This window comes from Trichomonas vaginalis, chromosome IV (genome assembly GCF_026262505.1).
Source record: "Trichomonas vaginalis G3 chromosome IV, whole genome shotgun sequence".
NCBI lineage: Eukaryota > Parabasalia > Trichomonadida > Trichomonadidae > Trichomonas > Trichomonas vaginalis.
In genome coordinates, this window is record NC_067206.1 from 34,378,595 (window position 1) to 34,396,212 (window position 17,618).

The following is a 17,618-nucleotide window of genomic DNA, read 5'->3' on the forward strand; positions in this document are numbered from 1 at the left end:
ATATCGAATCTAAATATTTCAACAGTTAAATGCTGTGAAAGATTTTAAAACAACACAAAGTCTGCCATTTGGCTCACTTCTGACCTTGTTGCTTTTCGATGAAGTAAACAAAAAATGAATAGATAATAGACGATATAGACCAATAAATATAATCGGTTTTCATTGAATTATTTTCAGAGGTAGGTATGAATTCACATGACTAATTCTGATAAAAATGAAAATCCCATTATATTATACGAAATTATTAAATATCTCTTAAATATTTTTCAATAGATTCATGATTCAAAACTTTGAAATAAGAAAAACACTTCATTTTTGTGAATGTCAGCTCGCCCAGCAGTCGGATGGGAATCACATTTTATTGCAACCAAGGCATATATTCAATTTGCATTGAGCATTAGCGATAAGTCATTTATGCCAAAACTACTCAACAAGATAGACAAAACAGTTGCCGCTCTTCATTATGGTACAGATGGAAAACAAATATTTAGGACTCATGGCTCTACACCAATATATAAACTCCCTGATAACGTCACTGATCTTGGACAATTAAATGAAATTATGTATCAGAAGTATACTCGTCCATTAGACCACGCATTAGCCTCTATTGGGACAAATAAAGATACTATTGTTCTTAATATTAACCATCTTGCAGCAGATGGAGGATATCTTCATAATTTATTTGAATTTTTAAAGACAGATGAAGATATCAACTACATCCCTAGTATTATTCCAACAGAAAAAGTATTTGAAAAAGAAATTAATGAATATAATGGATCTCTTCCATTGTTCCCAGTTGCAGATCCATCGTTAACTCGTGCTATTCCTCAAGATCAGTTAAATTACCATACAGCATACGGAATGTTTACTAATAACATATCAATTGATGCAAAAACATTGATGACCTCTAAAATTAACGGAAAGATCAAAAATTTGACAGAATATTATTGGGCAAGTGTCATTTTATCTGTATCAGCATTCAACAACAAGCTTGAAAACACCGGAATTCCAACATGCATTAATTTAAGACAATACTTAAATAAATCAGATTTCAACATTGGAAATTGTTTCTCTCACGTCATTGTTTCGACACACGTTACAAAAGATGATGATGTTAAAACATTGATGGATAATCTCCGTCAAGATTTCAATAACAAATACAAGTTAAGAACTCCAATTGGAGAATTGAAATCACTAAAACAAGGCTCGCTTTTCCAAGCTAGTGTTAAAGGATTAGTTCCAGATATTTCACTCAATGGAACATTTAAGATGGAAAAACCATTCAAAGACATGCGAATTGATTTAGGAACTATTGATGGCTCTAATGCATCAATTCTTTGTTTCATTGGTTATTCAATTGTCAATGGCAATCAAAACACATTGTTTGGAAAGCTCCGTCATCCATCTGGTGATATCAGTGATAATGAAGCTAAAACATTGCTTTCGTCATTCCATTATGGTCTTCAAAACATTTCTCCTAATATGAAGATCGGCGAAGTATTTGACATGCTTAGAGATCATCAGATGAACTTCAAAAAGAGTTTACAAAAAGAAATCCAAATGATGATTTAATTATTTTAAATATGCCATGTGAAATGTTAGAGAATTAATTATTTTAATATCTAAATAGGAAAACATCGATTTAGGCTGAATGTTTTTGGTTCAAAAGCAGTATTAATTTTGTAGGTTTTAAAATTCATTGTTCCAAGGAGATATGTTTGTTTTCATTCAGTATAAATATACTAATTGTATATATGAATCCATATGTGGTCATATTGCTATATGATATTTTCTCTTATGCTTTTTATATTTCGAGAAAGAAGCACTTAAACTATCTCATAAATTGAGAGCTCTCCCAAAATTGAGAATGTATGCATGTGGAGACTTAGACTTTGAGGCTATGAAAGAACATGTTGGTTCTATTCAAGTTTTGTTAAATAATTGTATTTGTAATCTTCTATTTTTTTTTAATATGAAGCTATCTATATGTCATATATTCCATCTATATTAGCAGAGTTTTATTATGTGTTGTAACGAGTTTAAATTTGACTATTAAACTGTTAACTTTAAAGTCAGATGTATGTGGATGTATTTGTGCTCTTAAAAAATTCAAATGACTAAAAAATCAAAAGATTTTTTATTTTAGTAGTCCTTCCATAATGGTCTTCTTGGAAAATATGGAGTAAAAGAATTGGATACTGAATCGTTTGGAAGAATCTTACCAGCAGCCCATTTAACCAGTTCTTTTAATCCAGCCTCGCCAATGATCTTGCCGGCTCCTTTAATAATTGGACCCCATGGGATGTTGTCATAATCGATATCTGACTCCTCTTCTGCATTGAGATATAAGCGATATGGTTGATACATTGAATCGGATACTGAATTGTTTGGAAGAATCTTACCAGCAGCCCATTTAACTAATTCTTCTAATCCAGCCTTACCAATGATCTTGCCGGCTCCTTTAATAATTGGACCCCATGGGATGTTGTCATAATCAATATCTAACGCCTCTTCTGCATTGGCACTGTTCCTGTGAAGTCTATCGATTAGTTTGTCAATGATAATCCCACCAACAATATCGACTGCTATACCAACTAATGGTGGGAAATTGTCAGGGTCAATTGTTGATTCTTCAGCGTTTCTGGGGAAGTATCTTGGATAGAACGGTCGACTAAGTTCTTTCTCAGCGGCATCTACTAAATGTTTTAAGAAGTCTGGACTAATCATGTTGGTCTCTTCATCGTTTGATGAATACTTTAATGGAAATGGATATGGTCTAATTGGCCAGCGGCTGGATGGTTGCCGTCCAACCTTTAAGACGCGTGAGGCTCTTGATGATGCAAGGATAGCCAAGGCGAACATATTAAATAATGATGATTTTGAATTATTATCAAATTTCCTTATGGTGCGTGTCAGATCTGACAAACTTTATATTTGTGAAATACAACAAAAATTAAATGATGAAAACCGTTTTAAATCATTTGTTTATATTGCTATTCACTGAATTTATTGAATAAAAAAAACATTAAAAAATTATTGTTTGTGTATATTTCAATATTCAACCATTCAAATTTTTTTGGACCTTTTTTTCTATCAAATCATAATCCCAAAACAATTTGAAGGGTGTGATATAGCGAATATACCTCAAATTTTTCTGAGGCAAAGCTCAGAAAAAATTGAGGTATATTGTTTATATTCCAGAATTTGAAAGTATATCTAAATTTTCTTTACTCGATGATTCAAATCGATTTGTTTGTTGAAAGATATGACGAACTTTTTTTTATCTTTCTTTGTAATATTTCATAGGATTGAAAATGAAACTTGCTTTTGATCTTCTTAGATAATATTATCCATATTGGCGATTGAATGATAATTTTATTTATTTTTTATTTATTTTTTGAATTAATCAGACAACCACGTCTATTCAAAATTTCAATACATCTGATTCAAAACCATTAAAGGCAGAATCGCCAATATGGATAATATTATCTAAGAAGATCAAAAGCAAGTTTCATTTTCAATCCTATGAAATATTACAAAGAAAGATAAAAAAAAGTTCGTCATATCTTTCAACAAACAAATCGATTTGAATCATCGAGTAAAGAAAATTTAGATATACTTTCAAATTCTTGAATATAAACAATATACCTCAATTTTTTCTGAGCTTTGCCTCAGAAAAATTTGAGGTATATTCGCTATATCACCCTTCAAATTGTTTTGGGATTATGATTTGATAGAAAAAAAGGTCCAAAAAAATTTGAATGGTTGAATATTGAAATATACACAAACAATAATTTTTTTAATGTTTTTTTTCGCATGTCTTTGAATGGTTTTTCCATCTTAAATGTTCCATTGAGTGAAATATCTGGAACTAATCCTTTAACACTAGCTTGGAAAAGCGAGCCTTGTTTTAGTGATTTCAATTCTCCAATTGGAGTTCTTAACTTGTATTTGTTATTGAAATCTTGACGGAGATTATCCATCAATGTTTTAACATCATCATCTTTTGTAACGTGTGTCGAAACAATGACGTGAGAGAAACAATTTCCAATGTTGAAATCTGATTTATTTAAGTATTGTCTTAAATTAATGCATGTTGGAATTCCGGTGTTTTCAAGCTTGTTGTTGAATGCTGATACAGATAAAATGACACTTGCCCAATAATATTCTGTCAAATTTTTGATCTTTCCGTTAATTTTAGTTAGTATGGGTAAGTCGTGTACTGAGGCACTGCGCGCCTCCGTACACCACTTAGCGGTTTTGACACTTTACGAAACCGTTAACGTATATTTTACAACACAAACGACAACACTAACTTAACCTTAAATATTTACAAAGCCGCCAACCACTTCACCTCACTAACGACTTCGCTAACGAACTCACTAATGAAAAAATAAACGTTCTCATAAATTTTCTTCTATATCTTCATCGTCAATGTTAACTCTATTGTAGTCATACTTGAAGTCATAAAGTTTCTCAAGTTTTGAAATGCATAGTCTTGTTAACTTACCTTCATCATCATAAGTTTTTATAAAACTACCATGACAATCTTTATACACAGTCAATGAAAAGTCAACTGGTCTCGGATGTATTTGAAAGAACATGTTATACTCAGGAAGGAAGAATAAATGTTTAAATGTATGTTTGTTATATTTTTCGATTTGTATGAGTTGCTTTTGTTCTGTCATTTACATCCAAATAAAATAAAAAATAAAATAAAAAATAAACTTAAAAAATTAATGATATCACCACCCTCACACGTATGAAAACATAGCACAAAAATAAATTTAGGTGAAGTGGTGAGATCTCACCTCTTTTTTCACCTGTTTTTTCACCCTGTTGAATTCATTGCTTTATAACTCTCTTCCTTGGTTTCTTTTTAGTTGCTTTCTTCACGTCTGTCTCCAACTTGACTGTCTTTCTTCTTCGTCCGTAATGATACCAGTTACTTCCACCAGTCAATAGGTCAAATGGTCTTTCGTAAGGGTTTCCATACATTCCATAGGGACCATACGGAAGAACTACTGGTGGAGAAGAAACATTTTCTTTAGTTCCATCGACTCTATTTAAATGTATTGTTTCACCTTTCATCTGGTCATTAAAGTCTTTTGCGTGTTTTGCAAACTCATCGTCCTTTCCTAAAGCATTTTCTGACTCAGTCGCAACCAAATTGGATGCTTTATTTATGAGCCCTATTTTATTTAATCTTAACTTCTTTGCAACCCAGCCTCCAATCTTTCCTTTATTTGCATCTAATGTCTTCGAAACCCTTCCTCCACTCATTTTATTTACTGCGTCATAAGCTCCAAGTGCTTTTGCTCCAAATGCTAATGCTTTTGTTCCCATTGCGCCTAAAGCTGCCCAAGCTACCATTTACATCATATTAAAATCATCTCTCTTCAATATTATCTCATAAAAGTTCTCGTTACCGGAGAAAGTCAATGAAACATAAGCGTTCTCACGGGCTTCGCCCTCACCGCTTTGCGGTCTATCTAACTTATTTCTTATATCATCTATACGCTTCAAAATGTCTGAACAATTGCTAACATCTTCTACAACAGTTATTTCATCATGAATGACCTTCAAGAACAAACTCATTTAATATGCTATTAAAATCATTTCAATAATGAGTCCATCCTTTCCGTCTTTGGGTAGCACAACATCTTTCATTGAAGAAGGTTCGACAAGTCTTATGTTAAACTTACTGACAAAGTTTGTTATACTATAATGCTTCGGCGGCGAATACATGTAGTTTGAAAGACATAATATAGATTCTTCAGCAAATTCACTTATACTGGATTTTATAACAATGTTCTCACGAGACCAAATACCACCAATTGACAATCTTGTAAGCAATCCTGCTGAAACCTTCTACTGTAAACGTCGATGGTAACATTCCACGAAGGTCATCTATTGACATCGTTGAGTCACTGAATTTAAATATTTTCTTAAAGCAATCGTCATTATCTAACCATGCAATAGCTTTGAAGTTTTCATTCGAATATACATCTGCTTCATTAAATGTAAAACCTGACTTCTTTGCAGAGATGACTTTAAAATCTATTGAGTTTGTTTCAAAATTATATGCTATGGTAACTTCTGAAGGTAATGGATGTCCTTCCGCAGTCAGTTGTTCTCTCACTACCGTTTGAAGCTTTGTATTAAAAACTTTCATGTCATCTCCTGTATCTAAGTTCACATACACAGCAACAGGAAAACTATCTTGCTTCTTTGTTTCATCATTATACCTCAAAACATTAAAGTTCTTCAATAATATTGTTCTTCCTGCTGGAATACTTCGAACCTGTCTGATTTCAATAGCTTTCTCACCTCCTACATACTCTACCCAGTGTCTTGGATATTCATAAGTATACTGACTTTCTTGAATTTTGGTAGGTTTCATCATAACGTGTTCATAGTATATCTTTATACTCTTGTCAGTTAGACTCGGTGCTATGTTCTGAATATTTCTGACTTGCATTTTTAATGGAGATAAAATGAAGCATTTAATACATGACGTAGATGAAGACATGAATGAAACTACAGATAAACTTAACTCTTCTCTCATTCTTCCTTTCAGTAAGGACTATGAGTTCTGTTCAAATGGTGTGTATTTCTATTGTGGAAAGATGGGTTCAGGTAAGACATTTAACCTCATTCGTCATATACTCATAACAGAGCGTTTAGGTCAAGATTCATATTATGACCAAATCATTATATCAGCAACTTCAGACTCTATGGACTCAACAGCGAAAACATTTATGTCAAAAGTTCAAGCCTCTGTCGTTAAAGTTCCAGACAGTGAACTCATTGAATTTCTTCAACGTTACATTCGACGTAAGAGGAAATATTATGCCATCGTTGAATTTATACAGTCAGGAATGCAAAAGACTTCTGAGGAGATGGAAAGAATTATTGACAAACACCACTTACGTCAGTACTCAGGAGTTTACGATATGAAACGACTTACAAACTACATTCTGTCAAAACTTTCAAAATACCCCTTCAAAAAATATCCATCAAACACTTTATTAGTTTGCGACGACTTCGCCGGAAAAGGTTTAGTTTCAAAGCCTGACTCACCATTAGCTAACATCATTACTAAAGTCAGACATTACCATTTAACTGTAGCAATACTTATGCAAACATGGAGGTTTTTAGCTTTAAACATAAAACGTCTCATAACTGACTTCGTTATCTTTCAAGGTTTCTCACGTTATGATATTGAACTCATTTGGAAACAGTCAGGTATAACATTACCTTTTGAAGAAATTTGGGAAGCATATAAGTCTCTCATCTCTCCTCGTTCATACCTTGAGATTCATATCATGACTAATACCATTAAAGTCAAAAATATTCCATGGGAACGACCAACATTGTTTTAAAGTTTAACCTTCAATTGACTGATGGTAAACAAATTCCATGCATCTCTGTCGCCATTTCTGTTAATATTTTTGCTGTCATTCATATCATCCACTTCCCATCCGTTAACTTTTGAGGATATGCGTTAGAATAGCTGTTCTTAAATGAAGGCTTTTCACCTTTGAGAGCATAAACTCTATAACTTTCTGCATACTTTATGTTTGAACCTCCTGAGCCATCATTGACATAAATTTTATAGGCTTCCACCCTTTGTTCATGTTCCTGCTTCTTCCCTTAGCTCTTTTGTTCAGTAGTTCTACATCTTTATACACAGCTCCTATCTCAGTGAATTCAACAATATGTTCATTCGTTAGCTTTACATTCAAACCCTTGTCGAGTATATTGTTCATTTCATACATATAAAAGGTTTTATTCTATATGAAATGAGAAGCAAATCCATCTTAGCTGGTGCCGTTAATGTTCCAATTGAACCAACATCAAATGTTGACTCACGAACGACAAACAATATTGTCATAAAGAACTATAGTTCAGAGTGTTTGAAAGAAAAAGAACCAGAACTTAAGTCGGTGAATTTAAACTCAGCTTCAAACGCTAACGCTACATCAGATGTTAAGTTAGAGTATCCACCACTGGACCAAATTCTTTCAAGAGAAGCCAACGACAACCCTTACACAAATGTTCAAACAAATCCTTCAGATAACGTAGACCATTACCTTCTTCAGTTATACCAAACAATTTACTCAAAGACGATAAGAAGCTTTTGGTAAATCTTATAAGCAAGAACCAAATAATTCTAACAAAGGAGGACCTTGAAAATGTTATCTCACGAATAACAGGGAAACAATGTGTCATTGACTATCTCGACCCTGAAATCGAATGCTGTGGTCAAACTCCAATATTCATGAAAATAGGTAACATCCGCATCATTGAAACACCAGGTACTCCAGGAGTTGAGTTTAAGTATAAATATTCGAACGAGTATACAAAACTATCTACTTACTATAAGCTTTGTTTGAAATATGTTTAGTAAATTAAAGCAATTTGTAATATCTATCCAAAACTTCTTCAACAGTATCGAACTCATCTTCATAATGCAAACCTAATCTTATTGACTTGGTGCAGTTTTCACTAACACAATATTTTTCTGTGCTCTTGACTGACATAACTAATTCATTTGTTTCATCAAACAGCAACAACCAAAGTTCATGACCTAATACATAACATTCATACTTTATATTTTTAGCTCTGAGTTCTCTTGTAAGCTGTTGCATTTAATATTTTCTAAAAAGTCAACTTCAACAGTCATTCGCACTGGTGCCTTCAGTTCTACAGGCTCTCCTTGAAAGTCAACAAGTCTGAATTGCATGTCTTTCAAATTATGAGGACTAATGCGAACCCATTTACCTAAATGAGTTGCTATGACAGGAACGTTTGGAATGAACATTGAATTGACTGCATAACAGAAGGATTTATATTCTACTGAACCTTTACTATTAACTCCTGAAATGCCTGTGACATTAGCTATTTTAGACTCAATGTATAAACAATTACCATAACATACGTATGGAACAGATTTCATCTCAATCGTTTTGTCAACACTTTTCAAAGGAAATGTCATATGGTATGCACCCAAAAGAAGTTGTACTCTATGACTCATTCGTGTTATCTTAAACTCCTTCGCATAACCGAACTTCAAAACTCCTGCAATAAGTTTAACATTCATTAAGTTTTCTTCGTTATCCTTGTTTATTGTAGTATTTATGAGAGCATTTAACACTCCAGCTAATGTTTCCATCTTATATTCTACATTATTGTGAAATCTTATTTCGTGCTTCTTTCCATCTATTTCAATCTCCATGAAATCTGTTTCATCTGTTATAACGAATGAAGCGATAGTATTGAAGTCAACCATTCTGAATGCAAGCGCCTCATTCTGTAGACCTAAGTTTGTTTGTAGCTTTACTGTCCCGTATTCGTTTGGGTCTGTACTTTGCAAATAGAACAACATTTTATTCTCATTAAAATATGAGTATAGCTGCATATGCGTATGAAGCTGACAGAGCTAAACGTTTATATTTTGGTCAATACTCTCTCACACTTACTGACAAATATATTGTTATCACTGATGGAAATACTGAGAAATACATAACATGGAAGGACTATGAAAAGTTTGACCCTATTTTAACTCCATGTACTATGCCGTTTATAAAGGACGGTGAAATTATTGAAAAAGATAATACAACCGTATATAGGTCTGTTTATGAAGCATTAGAATATATGTTGAATCATAACCCAAAAAGATTTGACCCAAGCACTACACCATGTGCAATGCCTTTTATTAAGGACGGTGAAATCGTAAGAGTTCCGGATTCAACAGTTTACACAGCTGTTCAAAACAGTTTACAAAACATTTTAGCGAATATCTTTAATTCAGAAACTACAGAAATAAAATTACCATATATAACAGATGCTAAAGAAATTAAATCAAAAACGACAACATTATTTACGTCACTTAATGATTTAATGACTTATATCATTAATATTCCTGCACCAACTACAGCATTTGATCCAAACTCGACGGTTTGCAGTGTACCTTTCATAAATGACAGTTCATTAATTACTTTAAGGGATTCGACAGTAAATGAATCATTAAAGGCGTCATTAATGAAAATCATTGATTTTAATTCATTCACGAATACATATAATTCATTCATTAATGTTTCATATGCTTCTAAAGAAGGTGAGCCAAAAACTATCGATAAAGCGGTGTATGAAATAAAAGCATCAACGACGAAATTGAATTCGTTAACTTTTGACGGTGATAGTTTCGTTAATGACATAACATCGGGGAAAACAATTTTAACGAAAGAATATTTAAAATCTCATGTTAGTGAGTTCGTTGAAATTGAAAAAGAAGGTGGAATTAAGTTCGATCCACTGAATTTCATTTTCGCTTCAGCGAATGCGGGTGTTAGTTTCGCTGAATGGACAACTATACAGAGTGAAATAAATGCAATATGGACGTTTTTGGGGTCAAAAGCGGGAATGGGTGAGCTTGTAAATGCTGCAAGAACATTAGGTGAAACAGGAAATTTTGTAGATGGTTTTAAAAGACTTGTTTCAAATGTTTTAACAAACACAAAGAAATTATTTAGATATACCGTACATAACGGACGGATTTTCGAACAGATAGCAACAAACCCTCCGGTTATGGCTGCGTTGATGATGGTTAGAGATATAAAACCACGTAACGACGGGAACGAAGAACATGAACAACAGGATACTGGTCGGGTTATTCGAGACATTAAAAACGTGTATCCTGAAGTTATTGATTTATTTAGAGGAGTTAATGATTCAATTTCAAAACATTCTATAACCCTCGATGAAGAGAATAAATTAACAGATTATATATTCGTCATTATTGCAGAATTAATGAAGAGAATAAATGAAAAAGGAATTGGTGATATCATTAATGTCAGCGATGTAATGATGAAAAGAAATTTTGACTCATTATTTACAAAACCGAAAACAGAATATAGTCTTTATGACGTAATTACCGAATTAATGAAAAAGATTAATGATAATAAGAGTTCTGGCGGAAGAGTTGAATTAGAAGTGAATGATGTTAATGAGAAATTAGCCGAAAAAGCAGACAAAAATGAGCTTTTAGCTCTGAGTGATAAAGTCAAGAATCACGTTCATTATATAACTTCAGACGAACAGATTATAACGGACTACCATGGATATTTAACACGAAGTGATGAAGCGAAAACAAAAAATGTTAATGAAAGAAGATATAAATACATTCGTGCTAAAGGTTATGACATAAGCTGTACTGTACAGTATGATGTAGCTAAAGCACCAGAAGCATTTGGTTATACCGGTGAAATTTATGCCTCTACTTTCAATGTTAACGGTGTATTAGTTGAACCAAGATTTACTTTGAGAGTTAAGGCAAAAATAACTTTTGAAGATGCTATTAAAAGTAAAGCCAGCAAAGATGAACTTGAAGCAATGAACAAAGTTTTGAAATCTCATAAGCACAATATCTCCGATATAAATGAACTTCAAGCTACATTAAATAGTAAAGCTGACAAGAACCATACACATGAATCCTTCACTACTGTTAGAGCAGACGACATAATATTGAACTATACCCTCGGTTCAAGTGCACCTTTAGAGAATCCGAGTACAAGTGTAAAAGATACACTAAACAATTTAGATAACAGATGTATGAACATTGAAGGTCATGCCAGAAACTTTGAAGCATATGAACTACCAAAAATGTTAGATAAGAAAGCTGACAAAGAACATACACATAAATCCTTCACTACTGTTAGAGCAGACGACATAATATTGAACTATGATTTGGGTTCAAGTGCACCTTTAGAGAATCCGAGTACAAGCGTAAAAGATACTCTTAACAATTTAGATAACAGTTGCAGGAATATCGAAGATCATGCCAGAAACTTTGAAGCATATGAACTACCAAAAATGTTAGATAAGAAAGTCGACAAAACTTATGTAGATGAAAATTATGCAAAGAAGTCGGAAGTAAATGCTGCGCTTAATGGAAAAGCCGACAAGAACCATACACATGAAGAATTTCAAACAATCAAGATTAAAGAAATTAAAGCATGCATCGAAATAGTAACAAAAACAGGAAGAAACGGTGCAACTGTACAAGAACAAAGAATTTATCCTCCTACTTTTCCTAATGGTTTAATAACAAACAATATAAATATTGTAGATGGCAATGGATTTATAAATGTTAAACATGAACTTCAAACAATGAAGACTCAGGTTCTTGAAACCATATATCCTATAGGCTCTATTTATACGTCAATGAACTCAACAAATCCAGCAACAGTTCTGGGTTTTGGTACGTGGGAACAGATTGTAGATAAATTCTTATACTGTGCTAACTCTTCAAAGCAAACAGGAGGTTCGAAGAAAATTAAAGAAGCAAACCTTCCACCGCACACTCATACAGGAACGACAAACACAACAGGTAATCATTCACATTCAATAACAAAAAGAGGTTATACAAATCTTGCAGCAGGTTCGGATAGACAGGGAATGCATAGATATGATATTTCAAGTGACCCAGTAGATTCAAGCGCAGGTATTTTCTGTGGAACCGCAGGAAATCATTCACACACTTTCACAACAAATCCAACAGGCTCGGGTGCAGATTATATGCCACCATTTGTGACTATATTCGCATGGTACCGCGTTCAATGAACGCGCTTGAGCCTAGAATAAAATCTTTAACTTTACATAAATGAGCTTGAAAGAAGTATTCGAACAACATCCATGGAGGTCATTTAAGAAGTTCAATGAAGCTGCAAAGAGTTGGGGATTTACTAACAGAGCTGAAGTGAAAAGGTTCTTTGACAAAAATGTTGTACATCAAACAAAAATAAACCCTTACGACTACTTTTTACCAATTTACTCCAACACTCCTGACGCATACCAATTTGACACTCTCATTCAAAGCAGAAAAGGAGGACATAAACCATTCCTCATCTTCATTAATGTTAACACTCGTAAAGCATATGCATATCCAATGAAAAATAAAGGAACTCGTGAAGTGTTAAGAGTTTTACAAAAGTTTGTAGCAGAACATAGCCCAAGTACTTTAACATCAGACCAAGACAGTGCATACCTCAGCAATGAAATCACAGATTTTCTCATTAAGCATAACATAACTCACTACACTACTGAAGACCATAACCATAACATACTCGGCATCATAAACCGCTTCATAAGAACGCTCAGAGATTTAAACCAAGAGCGAGACTTTACCGAAGAAACAATGAAACATTTCATCGAAGTTTACAATTCCTCAACACATTCTACAACAGGGCATACACCAAATTCAATGACACAACAACAAGAAGAAAAGTATATACAAAAGAAACGAAGCCAAACACAAAATATCAGAAATTCAACACAATTTACCCTCATTCCTGGTACAAAAGTTCGTGTAGTTCTTGACGACAAACCGTTGACAAAGAAACGTTTAAGGTTAAGTAGAAACTATTATATCGTAGACTCTACGCAAGGTAATGGATATCTTATAAAAGCTGCTGACGACTCTATTGCGTTTTACCCTCGTCACAAATTAGTCGAAAGTAGTAATGGCAAACTTGCTGAAACCATTGACGAAGCAAAGCGAGGAGTGGTTATTGAAATACTTGGCTACAACATAAACGATGACACTTATAAAGTAAGATATGAAGGAGGCGTTGAAGATGTTATACCATCTAAGAACTTGAGAGAGTCAAAGCCAACACATCTGGGACCATTAGAGCGGGAGTACTGGAAAGACAAAAATAAGCCAGAAAGAATAAGAAAATTCTTCTAAACTTTTTCATTAGATGTAAATCAGACATGAATGAGAACAGTCATGATATCATTAATGGTACCATTTATTTTAACATAAATTTACACCAAAAATATATTTTAGGTGAAGAGGTGAGATCTCACCCGTTTTTTCACCCTCACCGCTTAGCGGCTCAGATTGCTTTAGCTTTCTCGTGAATTTTCATGAATTTCCTTAAGATAGAAAAATAAAGTTAGTTTTATTTTTATTTATTTTTTTATTTTGTATAAAAGATATGATTTCAACAATCGGCACAACAACAATTCAAACAACTACAGCACCAAACTCGCTAGTCATGAATCCTACGTCAATGTTGGTAGAGATGAAAAGCTTTATTCCTTCTTCATATACTTTTGAAACAGAAATCCAGAAGATAAAGCAAGAACTTTTAACAAGTAATTTAGACTGTAGTGCGAAAGATGAAACAAATGAACAGTATCTTTATGAAATGCAGGACATTATTGACCATTTACCCAAATTGCCTGAAATCCAACAGCAAAAACTAACTATTCCTGAATTCGACGAAATAGAAGTGAAACCAACTGACTCAGTAGAAATAAAGAAATTCATACGTAAAGTAAATTATGAGTTTCTAGGATATCATTGCAACCATAAAGTTATGGACAAAGATTGCGACATGGTTTATAAAAATATTTCTGACATATATAAATCGGTGGAATTTAAGACATATGATAACTTTGTTTCATTAGTTGCAAAATGTGTTTGGGAAATAAGAGATAAAGATAGAAGAGGTAAGGTATGGAATGAACAGTTAAAACCAGCAGCTTTTGAGTTAAAGAAAACCATTGACGCCTTAGTTGTTCTAGCTGGTTTTATTTCAATGTATAACGCAAAAATGAATCCGCAATGTTCAAAATGTAAAGCAGCAATAAGAAAATATAACTACTCAGTCAAAGAGATAGAAAGAATGCGAAACGACTATGCAGACTTAAAGAAAGAAGCAGAAAAGCCAGCAGAAGATAAAATGGATATGTTGACATTTCTGAACAAAAACTATCCAACTGCAGAAGATTTCCTTCTGTCTGACGTCAAGAAGAAATATAAAGAGACTTTCGGCATGATTAAAACATTCGATGTACTAAAAGAAGAAATTGAAGCTACGAAATTGTTTAGGATTTCAAATATACATCGTACAATTCATGTAAAACGCTTGTGAAAAAAGAGGTGAAAAATTAGGTGAAAAAAGAGGTGAGATCTCACCTCTTCACCTAAAAATTATTTTTATTGAATTCAGCACAAAAATAATGAATTTCATTAGTTAGAAAAATAACGCTAATTTTATTTTTATTTATTTTTTTATTTTGTATGTAAAGACAGTAATGACAAACATTGAGTTTGAAACAGTTAGAAAGATAGACAATGACACCAAAGTGGTTAGAATAGGTGATTTAAACGTAAGATACTCAAAGAAATACAACAAATATTCTTTGTCAGACATTATATCTCCATCTGGAAAGAAAACAAACGACTGGGTTAGAAATGCTTCAACTCAGAAAATTTTGACAAGAAATCCTGAGCTTATGATATCAGTAGCATTTCATGGAACAAGAGCATATCTTATAGACAAAAGTCTTATACCAATAGTTTTGTTATGGTTAGACCCAGTTGTTGGATATAACTTCATAACATATGGTTCATTCGATACGGAACGTTGCAGTGAAGGCTTACTTTACATCGTTCAGAAACCGAAGGACTTCAACACAAAAAGATATAAGATAGGAAGGACATATAATATAACTCAAAGATATGACAGTACAGTCAATAGAGTCAAGGTTGTGTTTGTTAATGATATGAGAGCTGCTGAAACAGAACTGCTTGAAGTTTTTGAGAAAATGTATGGTGCTCCCACGAAAGGTAAAGAAACGTTTGAAGTAGATGAGATAGATAAAGCTATAAAATTATTTGACGAAGTTGCTGAAAAATACATGTAAAGCGTTTATTTTTGGTCTTTTGTGAAAGTCAGAAAATAAAGTTAGTTTTATTTTTATTTATTTTTTTATTTTGTATGTAAAGACAGTAATCAACATCAGAGAACACAACAACAGTTATAGTCCATGAAGCATAAATGAAGAATACGAGTACATACAGTATAACAAACAGTTACGTCTCATTCGTTCAGTCAAAGATGACATGTACCAAATGCAAAGTATAATGAATGCTCTTCGTTCTACAAAGCAAGCATATCATTGGTTTGAAAACCAACAGACAAAAGAACTTTTAGAAGAATTTCCTCATATGATTGCTTCCCTCGGAAAACTGAGAGAAGAGATTCCGTATGAAAATCGCAAGAATTTGGCTCCTGGTTTGAAAGGTTATTATGTTCATAGACTTTTAGTAAACGCTGTAGCAATATGGGCTTCACCTCGTTATGCTTGTTATATTTTCATGATGTTAGATGAACTATATAAAGCAGAACGTGGAGAGATGGAAAAGAAACTTCAAGCAAAAGATGAAGTCATTGAATCCAAAGACAAAAGCATACAGAAAAGAATACCGCGTTCAGTACCAAAAGGAAAGGAAAAGAGTTATAGGTATATGATATATACTGAAGAATTGGAGAAAGAAGAAGATAAAGATATGGTTATGTTACATTTAGTCAGAAGAAACAACAAGAGCTTTTATGACTTAGCTAAGATATATAAATCTGACAGAAACTGGTTCTATCGTGAAAACTTACCGATTTCAATGACACCGAATGAGCAAATAAAGGAAATTGTCAAAAATACTCTTCCTCAAACACACTATGACATCAAAGGTTGCACAATACTTACATTCAAAGAAGACTTAACATTACTGAAGGAAAAAATAACAGAATATTTCGATAACTTCAAAGAGGAAGAATGAAGTCACGACAACATTAATGATGAAGTCACGACAACATTAACGAAGAGAGAATGAGGTGAAAAAAGAGGTGAAAAAACGGGTGAGATCTCACCTCTTCACCTAAAATATATTTTTGTGCTATATTTACACTCATTTACGAAGAAGTCATGAATCCTACGTCAATTATGTTCGACACTGATAACATTAACGATAACATTAACGATAACATAAACGATAACATAAACGATAACATAAACGATAACATTCATTTTTGCATTAATCCTGCTGTGTTGTCAAAATGTCATGTTGTCATCATTTTTAAAAGAAGTTAATTAACCTGGTGACATGGTGACGTAGTGACACCATCAGTTATTCAAAAATATATTTTTGCTTAAATAGCTTCAGGGTCTATTTCTTCAACCATTTCACTTCCTTCGTCAATGTCAATAGAAGCTTCTTCAACCTTTGGTAAGAATTTCTGTATAACATCTTTGTTCGTTATTGTCTTCAGAGATGAAGGATAATATTTCACATTTGTTTCACCCTTCTTATATTCTTTCTGTTCGGAAAGATTTAAAGCAATACTGAAGAAGTCAATGTTAGAGTTCTTTATGACAGTATAATGAGTATCTTTGACATTCACGAAGAAACTCTTTTGTTTCAAAACTACTGCTAACTCTTGTGAAGTATAACGTTTGCGGTCAATGACGATAGCTAATGGTCTGACATACTGACCAAACTTAGATTCTTTCACAAACTTCTTGTTAAAGATAACATTAACATTTGAAGCATTATTGAACTCATTCTTGATGGCAGTAGCGAGAGCATTGTATGAAAAGAACTTGCAATCTTGCATGTGTTTCATTAAAATAAAAATATTAAATTATTTTGAAAAATAACTTTAAAAAATCTAATCTAATTTTTTCAAAAAATATTTTTTTATTTCCTACTAAAGATGTATCGGAAGTTGTCTAAGTTAGAACACTCGGAAATAAAACAACTT

The 17,618-nt window shown here is 33.0% G+C and overlaps 10 protein-coding genes across 10 annotated transcripts, besides 2 other annotated features; 6 read left to right on the forward strand and 4 right to left on the reverse strand.

The window, feature by feature from the left end:
• Nucleotides 1-4,199: 4,199 nt before the first annotated feature.
• Nucleotides 4,200-4,845: a terminal%2Cinverted (terminal inverted repeat of Maverick-1C transposon ID:TVAGG3_0220010).
• Nucleotides 4,200-17,618: part of a mobile genetic element that runs on past the window's edge.
• TVAGG3_0220020 (protein of unknown function, DUF4107 family) lies at nucleotides 4,846-5,373 on the reverse strand (the record flags this gene model as incomplete). The annotated part of the gene is made up of 1 exon (XM_001284639.1): nucleotides 4,846-5,373. The coding sequence occupies one exon, from the start codon at nucleotides 5,371-5,373 to the stop codon at nucleotides 4,846-4,848; it is 528 nt and encodes a 175-aa protein (XP_001284640.1).
• TVAGG3_0220030 (uncharacterized protein) lies at nucleotides 5,933-6,532 on the reverse strand (the record flags this gene model as incomplete). Its single annotated transcript, XM_051226933.1, has 1 exon — nucleotides 5,933-6,532. A coding segment is annotated over one exon (600 nt), but the record flags the coding sequence as incomplete, so codon positions are not given.
• Nucleotides 6,762-7,385, forward strand: TVAGG3_0220040 (protein of unknown function, DUF4106 family; the record flags this gene model as incomplete). Its single annotated transcript, XM_051226934.1, has 1 exon — nucleotides 6,762-7,385. One exon carries the CDS (start codon nucleotides 6,762-6,764, stop codon nucleotides 7,383-7,385), a length of 624 nt encoding a protein of 207 aa, XP_051111920.1.
• Nucleotides 8,615-9,040, reverse strand: TVAGG3_0220050 (uncharacterized protein; the record flags this gene model as incomplete). Its single annotated transcript, XM_051226935.1, has 1 exon — nucleotides 8,615-9,040. One exon carries the CDS (start codon nucleotides 9,038-9,040, stop codon nucleotides 8,615-8,617), a length of 426 nt encoding a protein of 141 aa, XP_051111921.1.
• On the forward strand, nucleotides 10,429-11,301 carry TVAGG3_0220060 (keratin-associated protein family; the record flags this gene model as incomplete). Its single annotated transcript, XM_051226936.1, has 1 exon — nucleotides 10,429-11,301. A coding segment is annotated over one exon (873 nt), but the record flags the coding sequence as incomplete, so codon positions are not given.
• Nucleotides 11,617-12,627, forward strand: TVAGG3_0220070 (keratin-associated protein family; the record flags this gene model as incomplete). The annotated part of the gene is made up of 1 exon (XM_051226937.1): nucleotides 11,617-12,627. The coding sequence occupies one exon, from the start codon at nucleotides 11,617-11,619 to the stop codon at nucleotides 12,625-12,627; it is 1,011 nt and encodes a 336-aa protein (XP_051111923.1).
• Nucleotides 12,668-13,551, forward strand: TVAGG3_0220080 (integrase core domain containing protein family; the record flags this gene model as incomplete). Its single annotated transcript, XM_051226938.1, has 1 exon — nucleotides 12,668-13,551. A coding segment is annotated over one exon (884 nt), but the record flags the coding sequence as incomplete, so codon positions are not given.
• Nucleotides 14,082-14,948, forward strand: TVAGG3_0220090 (organellar and viral DNA polymerase type B; the record flags this gene model as incomplete). The annotated part of the gene is made up of 1 exon (XM_001310052.2): nucleotides 14,082-14,948. The coding sequence occupies one exon, from the start codon at nucleotides 14,082-14,084 to the stop codon at nucleotides 14,946-14,948; it is 867 nt and encodes a 288-aa protein (XP_001310053.2).
• Nucleotides 15,944-16,636, forward strand: TVAGG3_0220100 (KilA, N-terminal/APSES-type HTH, DNA-binding family; the record flags this gene model as incomplete). Its single annotated transcript, XM_051226939.1, has 1 exon — nucleotides 15,944-16,636. One exon carries the CDS (start codon nucleotides 15,944-15,946, stop codon nucleotides 16,634-16,636), a length of 693 nt encoding a protein of 230 aa, XP_051111925.1.
• On the reverse strand, nucleotides 17,007-17,480 carry TVAGG3_0220110 (uncharacterized protein; the record flags this gene model as incomplete). The annotated part of the gene is made up of 1 exon (XM_051226940.1): nucleotides 17,007-17,480. One exon carries the CDS (start codon nucleotides 17,478-17,480, stop codon nucleotides 17,007-17,009), a length of 474 nt encoding a protein of 157 aa, XP_051111926.1.